A 19,456-nucleotide genomic window follows, 5' to 3' on the forward strand; every position below is an offset into this window, starting at 1 on the left:
TGTATGTTTGCTATTAACTTCTGTATGTTTGCTATTAACTTCTATATGTTTGCTATTAACTTCTATATGTTTGCTATATTTCGCTTTGTTGGTAATTTTTTTTTTTTTTTTTTTTTTTTTTTCCGTAAAACGTTTTACTTGCGCTTACGTGAACAGCAACCTTAAGATGTTCATCAAGTAATTTATAGGCTCAGTGCTTTTTACTTATTTTCTTTCATTTTTCTTCTTTTTTATCATTCGCATTATTATGTTCAACTTATTTTTTTTTTTTTAAAAAAAAGAAAAAAATAAAGAATACACCTATCAATCGTAAAAGGGAAATTTTAAAAAGTAGGAAAAAAAGAGAAAAAAAATAAAACTTAGCCAAACATAATGAACGATGAACCATTAACAAAAAGTGAGCTCACTGAAAAAGAAATTAAATTCCACCAAAACGTAATCTTATAAGCACCCAATGTATTTTGAATTTTTGATGAGCTATAATTTGTCAGTATTATTAAAAAGAGGAAATTTTTTTTTTTTCCTTTTTTCCGTTTCATATATATATATTGATAGATATATACTTATCCATTTTGTGTAACATTAGAAGAGGGAACAATCCAATAAAGAAGTGGAAAAAAGGTCAAAAAAAATTAACATGCTTATTAACTACTTATATTGCCGTTTTTTATGTTTAAAAGGATTTATAAATGAAGTAAAAAATGAAAAATAAAAAGTAAAATAAAAAAAATAGTATGTCGGAAAATACACGTAAAAAACGCTCATACATATGCACACATACATACAAACTACATATGCATATATATATATATATATATATATATATATATATATATATATATACTTACAGCGCGTAGTAACGTGTTTAATCTTTTCTGAACATAGAAAAGAACTTGCAATTTTTTTTTAATTTTAAAAAGGAATGAATAAAAAAATTAGGTAAAAATTTGCAAACATTTTGAACACCTTTTAATGGGTTAAGGTTACATGTCGACACTCCCATGCTCTATTTCTGGTATATCATTTTTATCAAGGATAGTAACTAAGCTTTCTCGAGTTATTTCCTCTTCTTTTAATGTTTTTGTATTGTTTAAACATCGTCCACTGTATATTAATATTTGATCTTCTTCTTTTATTTTTAAATGCTTCTCCACTTGTTTATGAAGCAGGTCTACTGAGTCTTGATGGTTTAGCTCAATGCACTGCATATGGTAGGTATAAAGCGGCGAATAAATATTTGTACACACAGGGGGATTCATGTATGTATGGAAGCACAAATATATGTATGCATTCGTGTATGTATTCACTTACATACGCACATACGTACGCACGTGCTGACGCAGGAGTGTATGTAGCCGAACAACAAGTTCGCATCGAAGCTACTTTTTCACTTCTTTTCTGCACTTACGTGAACTCTTCCAGATTTTTGATGAAACAAGTAAATCAAGTAGGGGAGGGGAGCAGGCTCAGGTAAAATGTAAATCATTTCATCTGAATTTATTTTATAATGTTCGAAGGTTTTGTCTAGGTCTATTAATTGACTTCTAATTTGATATAGAAGACGATTATTTTCACATAACATCCCGTTTCTCTTCAACACTTCCCTAATAACATCATCCTCTTCATATTCAACTTTTTTCAAAAAATTTCCAAAGCCCTTTATATAAATTGATTTGGTTTCGTAATTGTTCTTATACTTGTACATTTCTGACAACTCCTCCATCTTTACTGTGGCTGTTTATACGTAACAAGTTTTACGCCTCAGTCTATAGGGGCGTCCGTATATATGCCCGTATGTGTGTACGTATATATGCCCGTATGTATGCCCGTATGTGTGTACGTATGTGTGTATCTATATGTGTGTATCTATATGTGTGTACCTATATTTGTGTACCTATATGTGCATACCTATATGTGTGTACCTATATGTGTGTACCTATATTTGTGTACCTATATGTGTGTACCTATATGTGCATACCTATATGTGGGTATTTCTATATGTGTACCTATATGTGAGTACATCTATATACTTGGGCATCTCCCTAAGTATGCAAATATATACTTATATATTACATTAACAGAATTCAAAAAAGGAATAATTTCTCTTTTGCTAGTTTTCTGTTCATAGGAATAATGCATAAATGAAGAAGGGCATTACTAAAACACATATGTAAGCAATTATTAAGTACTACCTATTACATCTTAAATATATACATGTAAAAAGTATTTACGGTAAGCCTTTAAAAAATTATCTATGTTTACAAAAAGGAATATAAATAGAAACATATATATGTACATAAATATAAATAGCTGTATATATATATTTATATAAAGTGTCTATTCATAATCGTTTTAAAGAAAATACATTTTCATATAAAAAGTTCTCCTAATAATTGAGATAGTTCCATTAGCTATTAGAACCTCTTGTTCAAAGTTAAAAAAAAAAAAAAGAAAAAATAAAAAGCAATATTAGGAGAAAGGGTGTTTAGCTTACTAACATTGCATCTATATAACTAATTTATAAATATATAAATATGTATTTTTTTTTTTTTTTTATTATATGTTCAAAATAATATATCTCTAAATTACATATTTAAGTAACAACATTCTTTTATGCAGTAATTCGGAAATAAAAAAAAAAATTTTAATTAAGAAAAAATAAATAGAAGTAAAATAAATAAAACAATATCTATCTATTGGAAGAAAAAAAAAAAAAAGATATCTATATATATTGTATTTTCAAAAAAAAAAAAAATTAATATTTATATACATTATATCTGCGAAAAAAAGAAAAACAATATCAACATATTATATTTGCAAAAAAAAAAAAAAAAAAGACCTTTATAAGATACCTCTTTTTCTTTTTAACAATTTCCCTATGGACTAACTTTCATATGAACATATCAGACCACATATGCGGAATAGCACTTAGTAGTACATAGTAGTTTTCTCTTATGCACATTTAGCACTGAGGTTGAATCTACATAGTATTTCCTAACAGGTATTACATTAAAAAAAAAAAAAAAAAAAGGAAATAGGAAAAAGTAAAAAATAAAAGATAAAAGATAAAAGATAAAAGATAAAAGAGCAAATACTAAATAGTAAATACTAAACTGTAAAAAATAACGACAAAACGGTCCTATGTACGTCTTCAGATTATGAAAAATATTCTAGGATTTTAAAATCCTTTTTTAGGACATTTCGCTACGATAAAGTAATCTCTTTTGTTTTTTTTTTTTAATTTTAAAAAGTAGGTACAGACCCTTTACACATTTGCGCATGCTTGGTACGACAAAATGATGCCATAAAAAACGCAAATTTTTAACAAGAGACGATAATTTTTTTTAACAATAGCGTAATATGTATGTGTACTTATATATATATATATATATATGTACGCATAAATTAACTACGAATGTATAGTGTGTTTCTGCCATAGCTTTTTTTGACAAATTTTGTTTTTATAAAACAAGCCATTTTATTCGCAACGTGCCATTTTTTTCCTTATTCGTTAAATACGAGATGTGTATTTTTCATTTTATAATTTTTTCACTATCTAATTTTGTATAGTACTATGATATGTAAATAATAAACTACCAACAAAGAAATTTTTTTTTTTTTCTTTTTTAAATTACCTTTTAAAGACTTTCTAGTATACCTTTTGCTTACCATTCTAGGAATGTGTATTCATACATGTGATATCATTAAAGTACAACTGTATCAACGTCCAATATATATACCTTGTCTTTGTTGTAATACCTCTTTTCGTAATTGAGAAATTTTCGTCGTTTTACTTATCGACCCTTTTTTTATGTATTAAAAAATAAAACAAAAAAAAAAAAAAATAAAATAACACCAAATAAGAGCAGATAAAATAAAAAAAAATAAAATAACACCAAATAAGAGCAGATAAAATAAAAAAAAATAAAATAACACCAAATAAGAGCAGATAAAATAAAATAAAACAAAATAAAACCAAATAAGAGCAGATAAAATAAAATAACACCAAATAAGAGCAGATAAAATAAAATAAAACAAAATAAAACCAAATAAAACCAAATAAAACCAAATAAAACAAAATAAAACAAAATAAAACCAAATAAAATGAGATATAACCCAATAAAACAAAATAAAACAAAATAAAATGAGATATAACCCAATAAAACAAAATAAAACAAAATAAAACAAAATAAAACAAAATAAAACAAAATTAAATGAGATATAACCCAATAAAACCAAATAAAACAAAATAAAACAAAATTAAATGAGATATAACCCAATAAAACCCAATAAAACCAAATAAAACAAACTAAAAAAGAAGCAAAAAACAGGAATACCCTAGTAACTATAACTCCGTGCAAGCGAGTTAATTAAGATCTGAAGAACTAGCCGGAAAACTTAAATTTTTTTGCATGTTAGTTTTTTTGTGTTCTCTTTTTATACACTTTTTAGCACCCATGAATGCAATGTACAAAATATGATAAATAAATACACCGAAAGACACCTTGTAAAAAATTTTCTTTTATGTATATATATATATATATATATATACACACATATAAATATATACACACATGTATATATACACACATGTATATATACACACATGTATATATACGTATACTTATATATGTATTAATATACATATTATATGTATTGTATATCTTTTACATTGAAACAAAATAGTGTAATTTTTTCATTGCAATGAAGTAGTTTCCCTCTTTTCCCCCCAAATTATCTTGAATATGGGACTTAAATAAAAAAGTTAATATAAAAAAAAAAAAAAAAAAAAATTGCACATATAAAATAGCTATTTTTTAGTAGTAAAATTTCTTGGTTAAATGCTTCAAAGAAAATTTTTTATGTATGAAATAAATATGCTATAATTCCCTTTTTATTTTATGTTTTCATAATTTTTTTTTTTGTTTTTCTCTTTTTCAAAAAGAACAAAAATTGGGGGCTATATCCATATCAAACACATGCGTTTGTATGTACATACATACACAAATACATATATATGTATATACTACATATATAACACAGCAGAGCAAACGAAGCTCAAGATTACCCGTTCATCTGAAAAAGGAAAAAAAATAGCTATTAAAAAATCTCATAAAATGACACAAAAGAATATTAAGGTCATATACTATTATTATCGTAACATATAAATTTTAACCTTATTACAGCATCTTAGAAATTTATCATTTTTTACATTTTTCAGTAAAAATTTTTTTTTCCTTTTCCAAAATAAAGAAAAAAAGCAGAAAAAAATAGTTAAAAAAGAGAAAAACAGAAATAAACAGAAACAGAAATAAACGGAAACAGAAATAAACGGAAACAGAAATAAACGGAAACAGAAATAAACGGAAACAGAAATAAACACAAATAAGCACAGATATACAGTAAATAAGCAAAAAATATATAAGGAATATGCAAAAATTGAAAAAACACAAAATTTTAAAAATTATCATTTAATAAAAAAGAGAAGTAAATAAAATATGGAAGAATCGTACATCATAACTTAACTACTAAAAATATATTTAGTGGAGCAAAAATGAAATTGTGTCTGCTGTACTTTTTTAAGAATGCAAAATACCCAAAGTTCTGAAAACAAAGTTCGTAAAATGACCATCATACATTTATATAATATATTTATATTGCGTACACACGTACATATGTACATATATATGTGTACATATAATTATCTCCATATTTCTATAATAATTACACTGTACGCCCCTCTCTCCATCTCTCTCTTTTTTTTTTTTTTACATTTTTATTTTAAATATATAAAAAATAGGCTACCTTAGTTGAAGAAGTTGTAAGAGATTTTGATAAAAATGAAGTTTTTGAAGAAATAACTGCTAAGTTTACGTGGGAACAAGGTAAATAAATGGGAGATAAAGAAAAAAAAAAAAAAAAAGGAATTATAACATTATAAAATTACTAATTATACATTTCCCACTTCGAAACTGCAAATAACATCTATTTCTTCAGATTAGGCTATTTTATGAATATAATATTACTATATATATTAAGTACATATGTGCTCAATGACATTTGTATGCATGTACTTTTTTATATTTCTATCTCTCCCCAATTTTTAGATGTTGAAAGATCGTGGAACTTACTTGTAGAAAATAACGGTGTTTTACAACATGTTAGTCAAGAAAATTTAGAAAATAATAGTAAACAAAAATATAAAAAAGATCAAATTGCTTCCTTAAGAAAAGGAATATTCAGGTTTTCCTTCAGCAAAATTCTCAAAAATGTGCGAGATATTTTTTATTATATTATTATTTTATTGTATTATATTATATTTTATTATATCATATTATATCATATTTTTTTATTTTATTTTACTTCTCTTTGTTTTTATTCTTATTTTTGTATTATTTTTTTTTTTCTTTTCTATTTTATTTATTTATTTATTTTTTTTTTTTTTCTAGCTGTTCCTTTAGAATTGATAATAATTTTTCACACATTCACATTAACAGTTCATATTTTTTTTTTTTTTTTTTTTTTAAACATTTACAGACATATAATAATACTTTTTGATATGTCGAGTAGCATGAAAGAAAGGGACTTTAAGCCAGATAGAATAAATGTTGTCCTGGAATGTGTAGAAGTAAAAATAGGAAAGAAAATTGCTCTTAGAGGGGCAAAGCGAAAAATTACAGATATATATAGTCACGTATGTATGTATATGTATATATATATATATATATATATATATAATATGTGTGCATACTTATGTACACGTGTATGTATAAGTATGCATGTAATATCATTCCCTATTTGTGCACGTTCGTAGGCATTCTTGAAAAATTTTTTTTTCAAAAATCCTGTTGGGCATGTGGGAGTTGTAGCTTTAAAAAACAGTTCAGCAAAATTAATTCAATCATTAACATCAAATATAGATGACATATTAAGTTCATTGTTAAAGGAAAGAAGTAATGGTCTTCAAGGTTCACCATCACTACAAGAGGGCTTAGAAATTGCGCATGATTTATTAATTGATATGCCTATGTATGGAACGAAAGAAATAGTAATAATGTATAGTTCTATAAGAACATGTGATAAAAATAATATATTAAATATTTTGGAATTATTAGTAAAAAACAACATTTACGTAAATTGTATTTCTATTGCCCCAGAAATGCATATATTAAAATATATATGTGAACGAACAAAAGGTATTTATAAAATATGTACAAGTAAAAATGAATTATTAAATGAAATAAATAGTGTTGCAGAAACACCTTTATGGATGTTTGGAATGGAACCACAATTAATACATATATGTTTTCCAGTAAAAAAAAAAATAAGTACACAAATAATGTGCTCTTGTCATAATAACCTAAACACAGATACGTATATATGTAATTTCTGTAATAGCTATACATGCAAAATACCATCAAAATGTAAAGTATGTGGTATACATTTAATTTCTATGCATGATTTATCACATATTACAAATAATCTTCAAGAATCTCCTTTATTTATTGAAATGAAAAATGAAAAAAGTGCGCATTACTCTTGTTCATCATGCCATCAAAAACTTTATGAAAAAGTATCACAGTGTACTAAGTGTAAACATGTTTTTTGTGTTGAATGTGATATATTTATACACGAGGACTTGAATCAGTGTCCTTTTTGTTTAATCCATCACTCGTAGGGGTTGTAAGCTAGTGGAAATGTTCGATTTATTGCAAAGGTGAGTTCAAGTTAGAGTGTAATTATAATGAAGCTACATAGTAGTTACAGTGCAGTTAGATTGTAGTTATAATGCATTAACAACGAAACTACAATGTAGTTACAACGAAGATACATTGTAGCTACTCTGAAGTTATATGCTTGTTAATGTTAAAATATTGAAATGAAGGAAACATGTAAACATATTAATAGAAGAGCAACAGTACACACTCCTATGTTTGTGAGTCATTCTGGTTACGCATTTTTAATTTGTACTAATATGAGCTAATTTGAGCTATATTGTGCTAATTTGTACTAAAGTTTGCTAATTTGCGCTAATATTTGCTAATTTCGAATCGGTTATATACATGGAGTGCACATACTAATGTTTACACATCTGATATACGTAAAAAACATAAGGATATCCTTATGCCCCTTTTTTTCAAGCATTATATATATATATATATAATAAAATAACAAGGTAGTTTGTCCTGTTTAATTTCTCTTTGCTTTGACATATTTTCGCGTACGAAGTTGAAGAAGGTGAATTATCCATTTGGAGTGTATTATATTGTCACTCAGAGAATTCAAAAAGATGCAATGCCCTTTGTTATCTAAATGTAAATAAGCAAGTGCGAATTTACGTGCGAGTTTGCGTGTGTGTTTGTGTGCGCGTTTATGCGCGCGTGTGTACATACATATATATATGTATGCGTACATACGCATTGCGACAGGATGAATGAAGTTGAAGGGAGTACTGTTAAAATTTGATGAACTCACGAAAATGACTAGTTTCATTTTGATACCAACAGAAGTCGATATTAATAAGCACACCTAAATTATATTTACTAAATTGAAATTCCTTAAAAATTCAGAATTTGGTACAAGATATAATATTCCTCTTTTTTTGCAGAGGGTATTGTGTGTAATTATGATTTTTTTTTTATCATATTATATTTTTCTGTATTATATTTTGTTAATGTTATATTTTGTTAATGTTATATTTTGTTATATTTTTTTATTTTATTTTTTTAACATACATACATACATACATTACTTTTTATTAAGTTTATTTGTTAATATCTTTTTGCTCCTCTCTTTTTATTTATTAACGTAGTATGAAAATTAGTTATAATATTTCTTCTTTTTACTTGTCCATTTTTTTCTATTTTATATCATTATGATTTATTTTTATGATTTATTATATGATTTTTTTAATCAAATTTTATCAATTTTTTTCATTTATTATCATTTCATTTTTTTTCAATCTTTTTCATGTAATGTCTTTTTGATAAACATTCAAAAAATGTTTTCGAAATTTGTAACACATTATTATAATGTAACATGATGTAACATAATATTATATAATATGATAAAACATTAATACGATATAACATTATAAAAAATGATATAACATAATGTAATATTTCATTGAACATACAAAAATAAGAAAAATCAGTGTCATACGATCTAAATTTTTTATAGTAAACAAATAAATGTTTTCTCCCATTCATGAACATTGAATTAGTATGAAAGAAGCAACATAACACATGGATTAATAAACTATAGTAATATAAAATTGGAAACAAAGTGTTATATAAAATTTGACTTTCAGCAAAAGGAGCCTTGCCAATTTGTAGAATATGTTTTGTAACAAACTGAATAGGATAAAATAAGATAAATTAAATAAAATAAACAAAATAGAATAAATGAAATATATATAACAAAATAGAATAAATGAAATAAATATAACAAATAAATAGAATATATATAAAAATAGAATAAATGAAATATATATAACAAAATAGAATAAATGAAATATATATAACAAAATAGAATAAATGAAATATATATAACAAAATAGAATAAATGAAATATATATAACAAAATAGAATAAATGAAATATATATAACAAATAGAATAAATGAAATATATATAACAAAATAGAATAAATGAAATATATATAACAAAATAGAATAAATGAAATATATATAACAAAGTAAAATAAATGAAATAAATATAACAAAATAAAATAAAGTAAAATAAAATAAAATAAGCAGGAAGAACACTCTTATCACTTCTCATTTGCATTATGATGCTTCTACCAACTAAATAGGGAAAAACATAACACTGTATAAAAAGCGCAATATATAATAATTTATAAGCAAAAGATAAACACCTTTTTTATTGTTGCAAATTTGCCTTAAAAAAAAATTAATAAAAAAATTATATTCTACAAGATGAGCGTATATATATATGTATAAATATATAAATATTGGGATAAAATAAAATGTACAAATTTAACTTAGAATATATATATTTTTTTTCTTTTAATTACTAAAGAAGCTAATCGGCAGGGTTGGATTTAAATTTAAAACGAAAAAAAACATTTACAATATGTTTAAAAATAGAAAGCAAAACTTTTTTTTTCTTTTTTTCTCGCTTAATATAAACTTTTAAAAAAAATATGCTTAATTTTATCTTATAAAAAAACGAAAAAAGCAGAAAAAAAGAAGAAAAAAAGCAAAAGAAGAAAAGAAAAACAAAGAAACAAGAAAAAACAAGAAAAAACAAGAAAAAACAAGAAAAAAGAAAACGAAAAGAAAAACAAAAAAACAAGAAAACAAGAAAAAAGTAAACACTATCATGTATTATATATATATATATATATATATATTTATTTTTTTATATTTATATCATTTTACTAATTAACAAAATAAATGATCAAAATCTACGACTTGAAATTTTTTGCAGAACATACTTTTCTGATAACTTTTTTTTTTTTTTTTTATAATACTTTTAGCAGTGTCAGCCTAAATGTGAGACTTCTAATGGCACATTTTATTCATAACTTTATGTAGGTGTTTATATCATTATATATACCCATACATATATACATACATACGAACATATATATATATATATATGTATATATACCTATACATATATGTAAATCCCGCACTCAAAAGACATAAATTTGAATGTGATAGTTGCAAAAAATTGGTAAGATTAACCCTGTGGAGGACTTCCCTATTTTTTTTTTTTTTTTTTTTATTGTTACTATTTATATATTTATAGCTTATGATCGACGAAAGAAGAAGCGTAATATACTGTTCAGACGTAGAAATTTAATAAAGGAAAATATAGCACCATATATTTTAAGATAATTTATGGAAATTATGAACAACATTATAAACATATGTTACACATTTTAGAAAAAGAGTAAAAGGAATATTTTATTCTTCTTTTGTTGAAGATAGATACTGAAGTGGTTTGCCGTATGTACAGGCTCTTCCAGAATAACGTATTTATAACGTATACATAACGGATGTATAAGATGACTTAATATATGTACATATTCATATATTTGTACATATATATGCATATGTACATGTGTGTGTTTGTGCCCCCTGTCCATATGTACGGAAAAGAAACATGCATATTTTCCTTGCATTTTCCAAAAAAAAATAAATACATGGTTAGATACAAGCAAACGATTATTCTGTAAAATGGCCGGAACGTTAAACTTAAATGATTTGAAAGATGAACCCATTTTATATTATGAAAATGCATTAAGTTATGTTTTTTCAAATTCCAGCGAAGAAAATAAAAAAGATATACCTACATGTGTTATATATCCAAATGAAACCATAAAAGTTGGTTTCCCTATTTATTCCATAAAAAATATAAATAAAAATGAAAATTTAATAAATGATAATGATGCTCAGAATAATAGAATTAACGAAGAGCCATTAATTACTTTTGCATCCGAATCGAAATATATTTATCCCGTGAGGGTTCAAGTTTATTATAGTCTCCTTTACTTATTAATAGCAATTCAGCTTTTCGTTATGCTATTTTTTAAAGGTATATCTTTATACAAAGTTTTGTGTGTGTTCATGTGCCACTGCAGAGGGGCGAATCTGTCGAGCATGCACCGGTGTATATATGTATGCATGGGTGTGTGCTTATACGTGTGTTATGAATATGCGCATGTGTGTACGTATGTCTATGTACGCGTACACACGTGTATATATATCTTCTCGTGTGCATTTATCTAAACGTGTAATCCATGTTTTCCACTTCTTCCCTTTTTGCAGATAACATAAATTACGCATCCACGGGTGAAATAAATTACGGGCAAATTTTTGTATTTTTTTTTATGGCCATCTCACACAGTTTAGTTATTATGTCAAAACTGGGAAAATTCAAAACCTATGTATTTGATATATATACATCATTAAGTTTATTTTTTTTTATATTATCTGTACTAACAATCAACTGTTTTAGTAGTTCTTTGATTGCTTTATTACAGTTTTTTATTTTTTTTTTACATGCAAAAATTGATTTTTATGTAATGCCACAGTCATGTGTCGTACCACCATGAGGAATTGGTAATTATTGTGTTGAAGTACTTTTCAAAAAATATAATTTCGACATTTGGTTAATTGGCAATTTTGTTTCATTTCGACATTTTTCCATTTTGCCGTTTTGCACTTTGTCATTTTCTCATTTCGCATTCATTTATTTTTGCGTTTTTCTATTTTTTCTCCTCTCATCTTTTCTTTTCCCCCTTTTATGGTTTTTTTGTTTTTTTAACTTTTCGGATTTAATACTTGATTTTTTTTCATATTAGGCTTTTGCAAATTTTTCATTTCCGTTCAAATGCTTTTGTTATAGTAACAGCAGTAGTAATGATACTATTACGAATGAAGGCTTTATTTGAAGAGGAAAATAAATGAAAAGGCATTTATATACTCCTATGTGTATATAATACGTACGAAATAAAATGTGTTGAGGTATGGAGGAAAATGTTTATAGAGGCTAACTGCTTATTGGCAGCGATCAGACATGCATAAAATGTAATCGACTATTTACATAAATACGTAAAAAAAAAAAAAAAAAAAAAAAAAAAAAAAAAAATGCATTACGCGTAGAGTGTACGCGCGAAATGATTGTCATACTAATTTTATGTCTTCAATCGTTTAAGTAAAAAAAAAAAAAAAAAAAAATCATCAAGTCTCTCTCGATTATCACCTCCCTTTTCCCTATTATATAGCGGATACATCGCGTTTTATCATATAAGAGAATATTTATATAAGTAAAACATCGTTCGAAAAATAAATGACAAGCGTGTAGTAACATTCACCTATAACTAAATTTGCGCATTACTTACACACTTCTTGCAAATTTTGAACACGTTGACAAATTGACCAATGAGCATAGTACTTAAAAATTTTTGGCACGTTATAAAAATTGCACAAACTGGAGCCGACTTAGTAAATGCAGCAATTTATCCTCAATAGACGCGTTTCGAAATAGCAATAGAAAGGAGGGGAAAAAAGAAAAGAAGCGGTTACATATGCATATATTGTAGCAAAGTTAGAAGCGTAAATTGACCAAATGTTTACCAAAAATTAAATGAAAATTTACCAAAAATTAAATGAAAATTTACCAAAAATTAAATGAAAATTTATCAAAAATTAAATGAAAATTTAGAAAAAACTGAGTGGAAAAATATCCCATATTGACTCGATTTTCACGTTGTGGTTGTGGTCAACCAAGGATACACACACACACACACACTCACACACACACTCACACACATACTCACACACACACTTACACACACACTCACACACACACTCACACACCTGATTGCGCTGCTTCACTCAACATGTACCTGGGGAGCATCAAAGACATTGAGGATGACCTTCTTTGGAGGGGAGAACACAAACAGGTATACGTGTGTGTAAATAAGAACAAAAATAAAGAAGCGATAAAAATAGACATCAGTTATGATAACAATATTTATGATATATTACAATTAGGAAGAGAGAAATATGGAATCAATGGAGAATACATAACTGACAGTTGTGGGAATGTAATAAAATCAATAAAAGATATTATTGATGGTGATACATTATATTTAAAAGAAAGTGTAGATAAATTATATATTGATAGTAAAATGGAAAATAATTTAATTGTTAATGATTATGTAGTTCAAAAGAGAATAGGATCTGGTGGATTTGGAATAGTATTTCAAGGTATCCATATACAAACAAAACAGAGAGTTGCTTTAAAATTTATTCCTAAAAGTAATTTCTTAGATGTTACAGATGTGCACAGAGTTTTTATTGAAATACAAACATTAAGAGGACTAATACATAATAATATAATTAAAATGTATGATGTAAATCATTTTCAAAATTACGTGTGTTTAATTATGGAATATGCTATTAATGGAGATTTAAAAAATTATATTTTAAAAAATAATGGATACTTATCAGAAAAAGAAGCACATGATTTATTTCTTCAAATTGTTAAGGGAGTATATTATTGTCATTCTAAACATATAGTACATCGAGATTTAAAATTAGAAAATATTTTATTAGATGAAAATATGACTTGTAAAATTGCTGATTTTGGTTTATCTGACTTTGTTAATGTTGATCAGAATATTAAAACAGAAGCTGGTACTAAAGCTTATATAGCTCCAGAAATTATTTTCAATCAAACTATTAATTATTCTGTTTTTAAGCTAGATATATGGAGCTTAGGTATATTATTATTTATCATGACTCAAGGATTCGCACCTTTTAAATATGGAAAAAAGGAATTAAAAAACTTTGAAAGTAACACTCTGCAATATCCAAACGATGTATCCGATGATCTGAAAAGTTTAATCTCCATGATGCTCAACGTAGATCCGAACAAGCGCCCCATTATTGTAGAAATACTTAACCACAGGTGGTTTTACAAATACACGGAGGGGGTGTAATTAGCAGGTGAGCAACAATTCAGAAGCTATTGAGAAGCAATTGAACGGTGGGTGTGCATCGACTGAGATGCGAATGGGAAGCAAAACGGATAAGCACACGATTAAACGCGCTTACTCGCTGTTAATACTTTGCAAAACGAACTCGATGGGGTCAGGAAAAATTTTCAAAAAATAATTAAAGCTAATTAAAATTAATTGTAATAAAACGTGATAAGTGCGGTACAATAGCATAAGGCACAATATATTGAAGAAATACTGTATAAAATAAAGTAGAATAGTATAGTATAGTATAGTATAGAACAGTATAAAAATAAATAAACGGTACTGCCGAAATAAAGCGCACATCTATTGGCACCCATTAAACTGCCCTGTGAGCAGGTACCCCAGATTTAGGCACTCAAGAGAAGCACCGTTTTTTCGCAAATATTGTGTGCATGGATAGACATACATCAGATAATACAACTTGTAATGCTCCATATAACTCACTTTGCATCTTACTACGTAATATGCTTCTCAAATTGATGAACACACCACGAATTACTTCATAATTGCGAATGTATCAAACTAATTCTATCATCCTTTCCACAATTCTTCCAAATGTTATGAACCAAATGTACTATATTTATATTCTTCTTTTTTATAAATCTTGTTTTCAAAATATTTTCTCCTAGCGGATAACCATCATATGTTGTATTAAGAGGTGTATATAAAAATATAGCATATTTCTTATTCTTATATTCAAAATATATATCAATTAAAAAGCCTTCATAATCAAATACTTTTTGTATATATTGAAATACAGCTCTGTCTTTACTCGAGCTACAATTATTTGATAAAATAAAATTATTTTCCTCAACTAGAGTTTGTACTACCTCATCTGCAAACATGTGAGGGTATTCTACAATTTGAAAATTCCAGTACGATTCTCTTAAAAAATTAAAAATTCTTAACACATTATATGAATCTAAAATAGATGAATCAACTAAATTAATATATGATAGAGATGAATATAATAAAGAACATCGAGCATCATTATAAACTTTTTCAAAATCGATACCATGTAACATACACTTCCAGAAATCTGAGTCAAAAAATTTATTAACACAATAACACCATAGAATATCACTAATCTCGTGATAAGAAAATTGATGGACCCTTTGTAATATTTCATACTGCAAAGAACTTAACAAAGTATATGAAGAATAGTAATAGAAACATCCATACGTATATGCTATTTTTGATATGTGTTGAGGAGATAAATCATATATTTTGTTTAATAACACAGATTGAATTAAAGTGTGAAATTCCCTGCTACCTGTTCTTACTAACGAGTAGGAAAAACATATATTTGCCAGATCTTCGGCAGTAAAAAAATTCAAAAAAGTCAAATTGTAGTATTTCGTTTTTTGTACCCCTTTATTTGCTGCTTTATACATTTCACTGGTTTTGTGTTTTCCACTGATTTGGTGTGTTCCCCCTGTTTTACATTTTCCCCCTACTTCATACTTTTCCACCACGTTTTGTAATAAGTACTGCTCAACTTCGGCATGCAAAGTAGTGTCTACGTATCCGTCGTTATTTATAGCTCTGCCTAAAGTTGTTGACAGTCCTAGTAAACAGTTAGAAAGTTGCTTAGGAGTCATACTTTTATATAACTGTAAAGTTCTTTCTTTTAATTTTATATATAAAATGTTATTAAAACATAATTCTTTGCTTTTATTTTCCACAGTGCTATAAGCCCATACGAGCATACTTATCGTTGAGGTACCCAAATTTTGTATATTTTTCAAAATAATGTTTTCACATCTTTTTAATAAAAAAGGGTAATTCTTAAAATATTTTGCATTTGCCCATATACCATTCAGTAAAACAGATAAGGGAAAAATCAGTTCGTTCTCTTTTTCCTCCGTTATCCTCTTCTCTAATTTGCTGTAATCACTGGATAACGTTCTGCTATTATCTCTTTTATTCTCTGTATTCATCCCCGCTATAACGAAATGATCAGATGCATTGGACTGAACATCTACTAGTTGCCTTTCCAGAAGTGCGCTATTTCGGGTGAACATATCTACTATAGAATTAATGAAGCTAAACATGAACACAGTATCGGATGCTGTTATATTTTTAGAATATAGATAAAACAATTTTATTATTTGTTCTTCGGAAAAATTATTATACCTTTTATATACTTCACTTTTTGATTCTTTATAAAATTGGACATGCTTATAATTGTTGTTACTAATATATGTTAGCACTTTTATAAAATTTTGATTATTCATTGTCTTTATTTTATTTTGAACGAAATTTATATACGTTTCGAACAAGTTCTTACTGCTATGGGGATTAATATGTGTTATGTTTTTATTTTTATTTGAATTGTTTAAGTAAACGTATCCTACCCTCACTAAATATTCCTCATCAAGATATTTCACATTTTGTAAAATTGTATTTTCCGCTAACATACTTATATTTTTTACAGATGATACATTTGTTCTTTTTATGATATACAAAAAATTAATTACATCTACACATGAAAATGTAAAAAAAGTTTTATATATTCTATTTACAATATTATCGTAAAAGCTTTTGTATTTATGTGTTAAAAAGAATGTTACATATTCTTTCCATTTATTCTCCTTAACATTTAAATTTTCTAAATCTATTATGTATTTAATATATATGTCCATCAATATGTTCAACTTGGTTTTACCGAAAAATATTTTTTTCTTAGTAAAATGAATTTTCTCTAATTCTTTATTTTGACTACAAATAGTTGCTTTATTATACCCTAGTTGATGTTTTACTGTTGTATCTTTTACATCTCCATTATCATTAGTCTTATTTCTCTTTACATTATCTAGAGATTCCTCCTTACAAATAGAATTATTACCATGTTCAGAACTATTTTGACCAGTGTACTCCATATTATCACATTTATTTCTGTCTGCATAATGACTATTCAAATTCACATTTCTGATGTTGTCCACTGCTTCGTCCGCTTCTTCTCCCACTTTTTCTCCCACTTCTTCTCCCACTTCTTCTCCCACTTCTTCTCCCACTTCTTCTCCCACTTCTTCTCCCACTTCTTCTCCCACATCTTCTCCCACTTCTTCTCCCACTTCTTCCTCCTCCATCTCCTTTACCGAGTCCCTATACATTTTGGCGTGATCATATTTTTTTTCCTGTTCTTCTATATACTGTTCAAGAGAAACATATTTAAAATTTGGATTGTCCAGTCTCAAAATCTCTGACATTTCGTAAGTTTTATAAAAGTTAGAAAATATTATTTCATATATTTTAAATAATAATAATATATATTCGTGGTTTTTCAATTCATTTAGATTATTCTCCAAGTAATCTTTTAAATCGTCCAAATTGTTCACAAACAATACGCTTTTAAAAAATTCCTCATCGTAGTTATTATTATTAATAGTGCTGGAGGTGGTAGGGATAGTGGTAGTGGTGGCGACAGTATAAGTGATAGTTTTAGTTGTAGTATTGGCAATGTTTTCAGGATCCGTGCAGAGTAGTTCTTTTCTACTATTTATGCCATTTGTGTTGCATGCGTTACTTATATCACTCGTATTCCTTATGTAATTTCCATGTGCTAAATCACATTCATAAATACTTCTAAACGAAGTGAAATTTCTGGATTTTTTTCTAAACATTTTAAAGGAATTACAATCGACACATATTTTATTGATAAACTTTCTATGACTAAACACAAGATGTTTTTTTAAATAGTGCATTTTCGCGCAATTTTGTCACATCAAATTGTGGAGAAAAAAAAAAAAAAATAGCATAACGTAAAGGAGCAAAAAACGAGAATGAAGAATAACCCAATGCTGTTTTTTCCTATTTACATTGCTCCATATTTTTAGAGGTAAAAATTACGAAAATGTACTTCTAATTTGTTCTATCCATTTTGTTTTTAATTTTTTTTTTTTTTTTCGCTTTTCTAATTTTTTTTACGAATTACATGATATTATTTATGCAATTCTTTGGATAATAAGATTTTCCTCAAGCCGCAAAAGAATACTTCATATTTCAAATCTATTATATTGCGGCAGGGGAAGGTGGAGAAAAACAAAGAGTAAAGTTTTGGGAAAAAAGAAAAAAAAAAAAGCGTTTCTGCAAACATTAATAGAGCAATAAAATTTCATACTGAACTTTTTATTATTTTTTAGAAAAAGTTGCCTTCAATATATATATATATATATATATATATAAATATATATGTGTATGTGCGCATATTTTTTCCTCATTATTTTTTCAAAAATGGAAGGAATATTTTTCATTTATGCCGAACGTACATTCCTGCGCTTATTCACATATCTACATTATTAATTTTTAAAAAAGTACATACCCCTTTTATTCTGTCGTCAACTTTTTGTTTCTGTATTTTACTTGTTTTCCTTCAGTATGTTTTTGTGTAAGCGTAAATAAACCCAAAAGGGAGAAGTGGAAAAAAGAAAAAAATATATTATAAATTAATGAAATAAAGCAGAACAAATAGGAAGCAGAAGAATTAAGAAGCATTACAAAATAACGACTAGCTCATCCCGTGCAACAGTCAATTAAAAAAAGTTTTCTGAAAACGATCATATAAATCAATAAAAAATAAATTGTTCTTCCCATTTTTTAAGAAATATACAAAACAAAGTTTTCACAATAAATAATATTCACCATTAATCAGAAAAGTACAATTTTTGTGTGAAGCAATCTTTGGAATTGTTCAGGAAAAAAAAAAGAAGGTTAGTTAAATTCTAAAATAATATACATACATATGTACATATATATGCATACATGGTGAAATGTTTTGAAAAGGGAATGAGAAGGTGAGAAGATATTTTTATACTAAGATAATATATATAAAAAGAACATTTAATATGTACTATAAAAGAATTTAATTTATTTTACAAAAATGTCTAAAGGGTAACATCTTAAGCTTATATAACACTCTTGTGTGTTTCAACCCCA

At 26.3% G+C, this 19,456-nt stretch overlaps 5 protein-coding genes across 5 annotated transcripts; 3 read left to right on the plus strand and 2 right to left on the minus strand.

Annotated features, from left to right (window-relative positions):
• Nucleotides 1-983: 983 nt before the first annotated feature.
• PmUG01_14031500 (ubiquitin-like protein, putative) lies at nt 984-1,723 on the minus strand (the record flags this gene model as incomplete). The annotated part of the gene is made up of 2 exons (XM_029007870.1): nt 984-1,202; nt 1,409-1,723. The coding sequence occupies 2 exons, from the start codon at nt 1,721-1,723 to the stop codon at nt 984-986; spliced, it is 534 nt and encodes a 177-aa protein (XP_028864216.1).
• Nucleotides 1,724-5,585: 3,862 nt separating this feature from the next.
• Nucleotides 5,586-7,678, plus strand: PmUG01_14031600 (general transcription factor IIH subunit 2, putative; the record flags this gene model as incomplete). Its single annotated transcript, XM_029007871.1, has 5 exons — nt 5,586-5,615; nt 5,801-5,885; nt 6,108-6,243; nt 6,538-6,620; nt 6,870-7,678. The coding sequence occupies 5 exons, from the start codon at nt 5,586-5,588 to the stop codon at nt 7,676-7,678; spliced, it is 1,143 nt and encodes a 380-aa protein (XP_028864217.1).
• Nucleotides 7,679-11,204: 3,526 nt separating this feature from the next.
• On the plus strand, nt 11,205-12,082 carry PmUG01_14031700 (conserved Plasmodium protein, unknown function; the record flags this gene model as incomplete). Its single annotated transcript, XM_029007872.1, has 2 exons — nt 11,205-11,562; nt 11,796-12,082. 2 exons carry the CDS (start codon nt 11,205-11,207, stop codon nt 12,080-12,082), a joined length of 645 nt encoding a protein of 214 aa, XP_028864218.1.
• Nucleotides 12,083-13,372: 1,290 nt separating this feature from the next.
• PK9 (serine/threonine protein kinase, putative) lies at nt 13,373-14,476 on the plus strand (the record flags this gene model as incomplete). The annotated part of the gene is made up of 1 exon (XM_029007873.1): nt 13,373-14,476. The coding sequence occupies one exon, from the start codon at nt 13,373-13,375 to the stop codon at nt 14,474-14,476; it is 1,104 nt and encodes a 367-aa protein (XP_028864219.1).
• A 542-nt stretch (nt 14,477-15,018) lies between these two features.
• On the minus strand, nt 15,019-18,225 carry PmUG01_14031900 (conserved Plasmodium protein, unknown function; the record flags this gene model as incomplete). The annotated part of the gene is made up of 1 exon (XM_029007874.1): nt 15,019-18,225. One exon carries the CDS (start codon nt 18,223-18,225, stop codon nt 15,019-15,021), a length of 3,207 nt encoding a protein of 1,068 aa, XP_028864220.1.
• Between the last annotated feature and the right edge of the window lie 1,231 nt (nt 18,226-19,456).

The sequence above is a fragment of the Plasmodium malariae genome (genome assembly GCF_900090045.1).
Source record: "Plasmodium malariae genome assembly, chromosome: 14".
Lineage (NCBI taxonomy): Eukaryota > Apicomplexa > Aconoidasida > Haemosporida > Plasmodiidae > Plasmodium > Plasmodium malariae.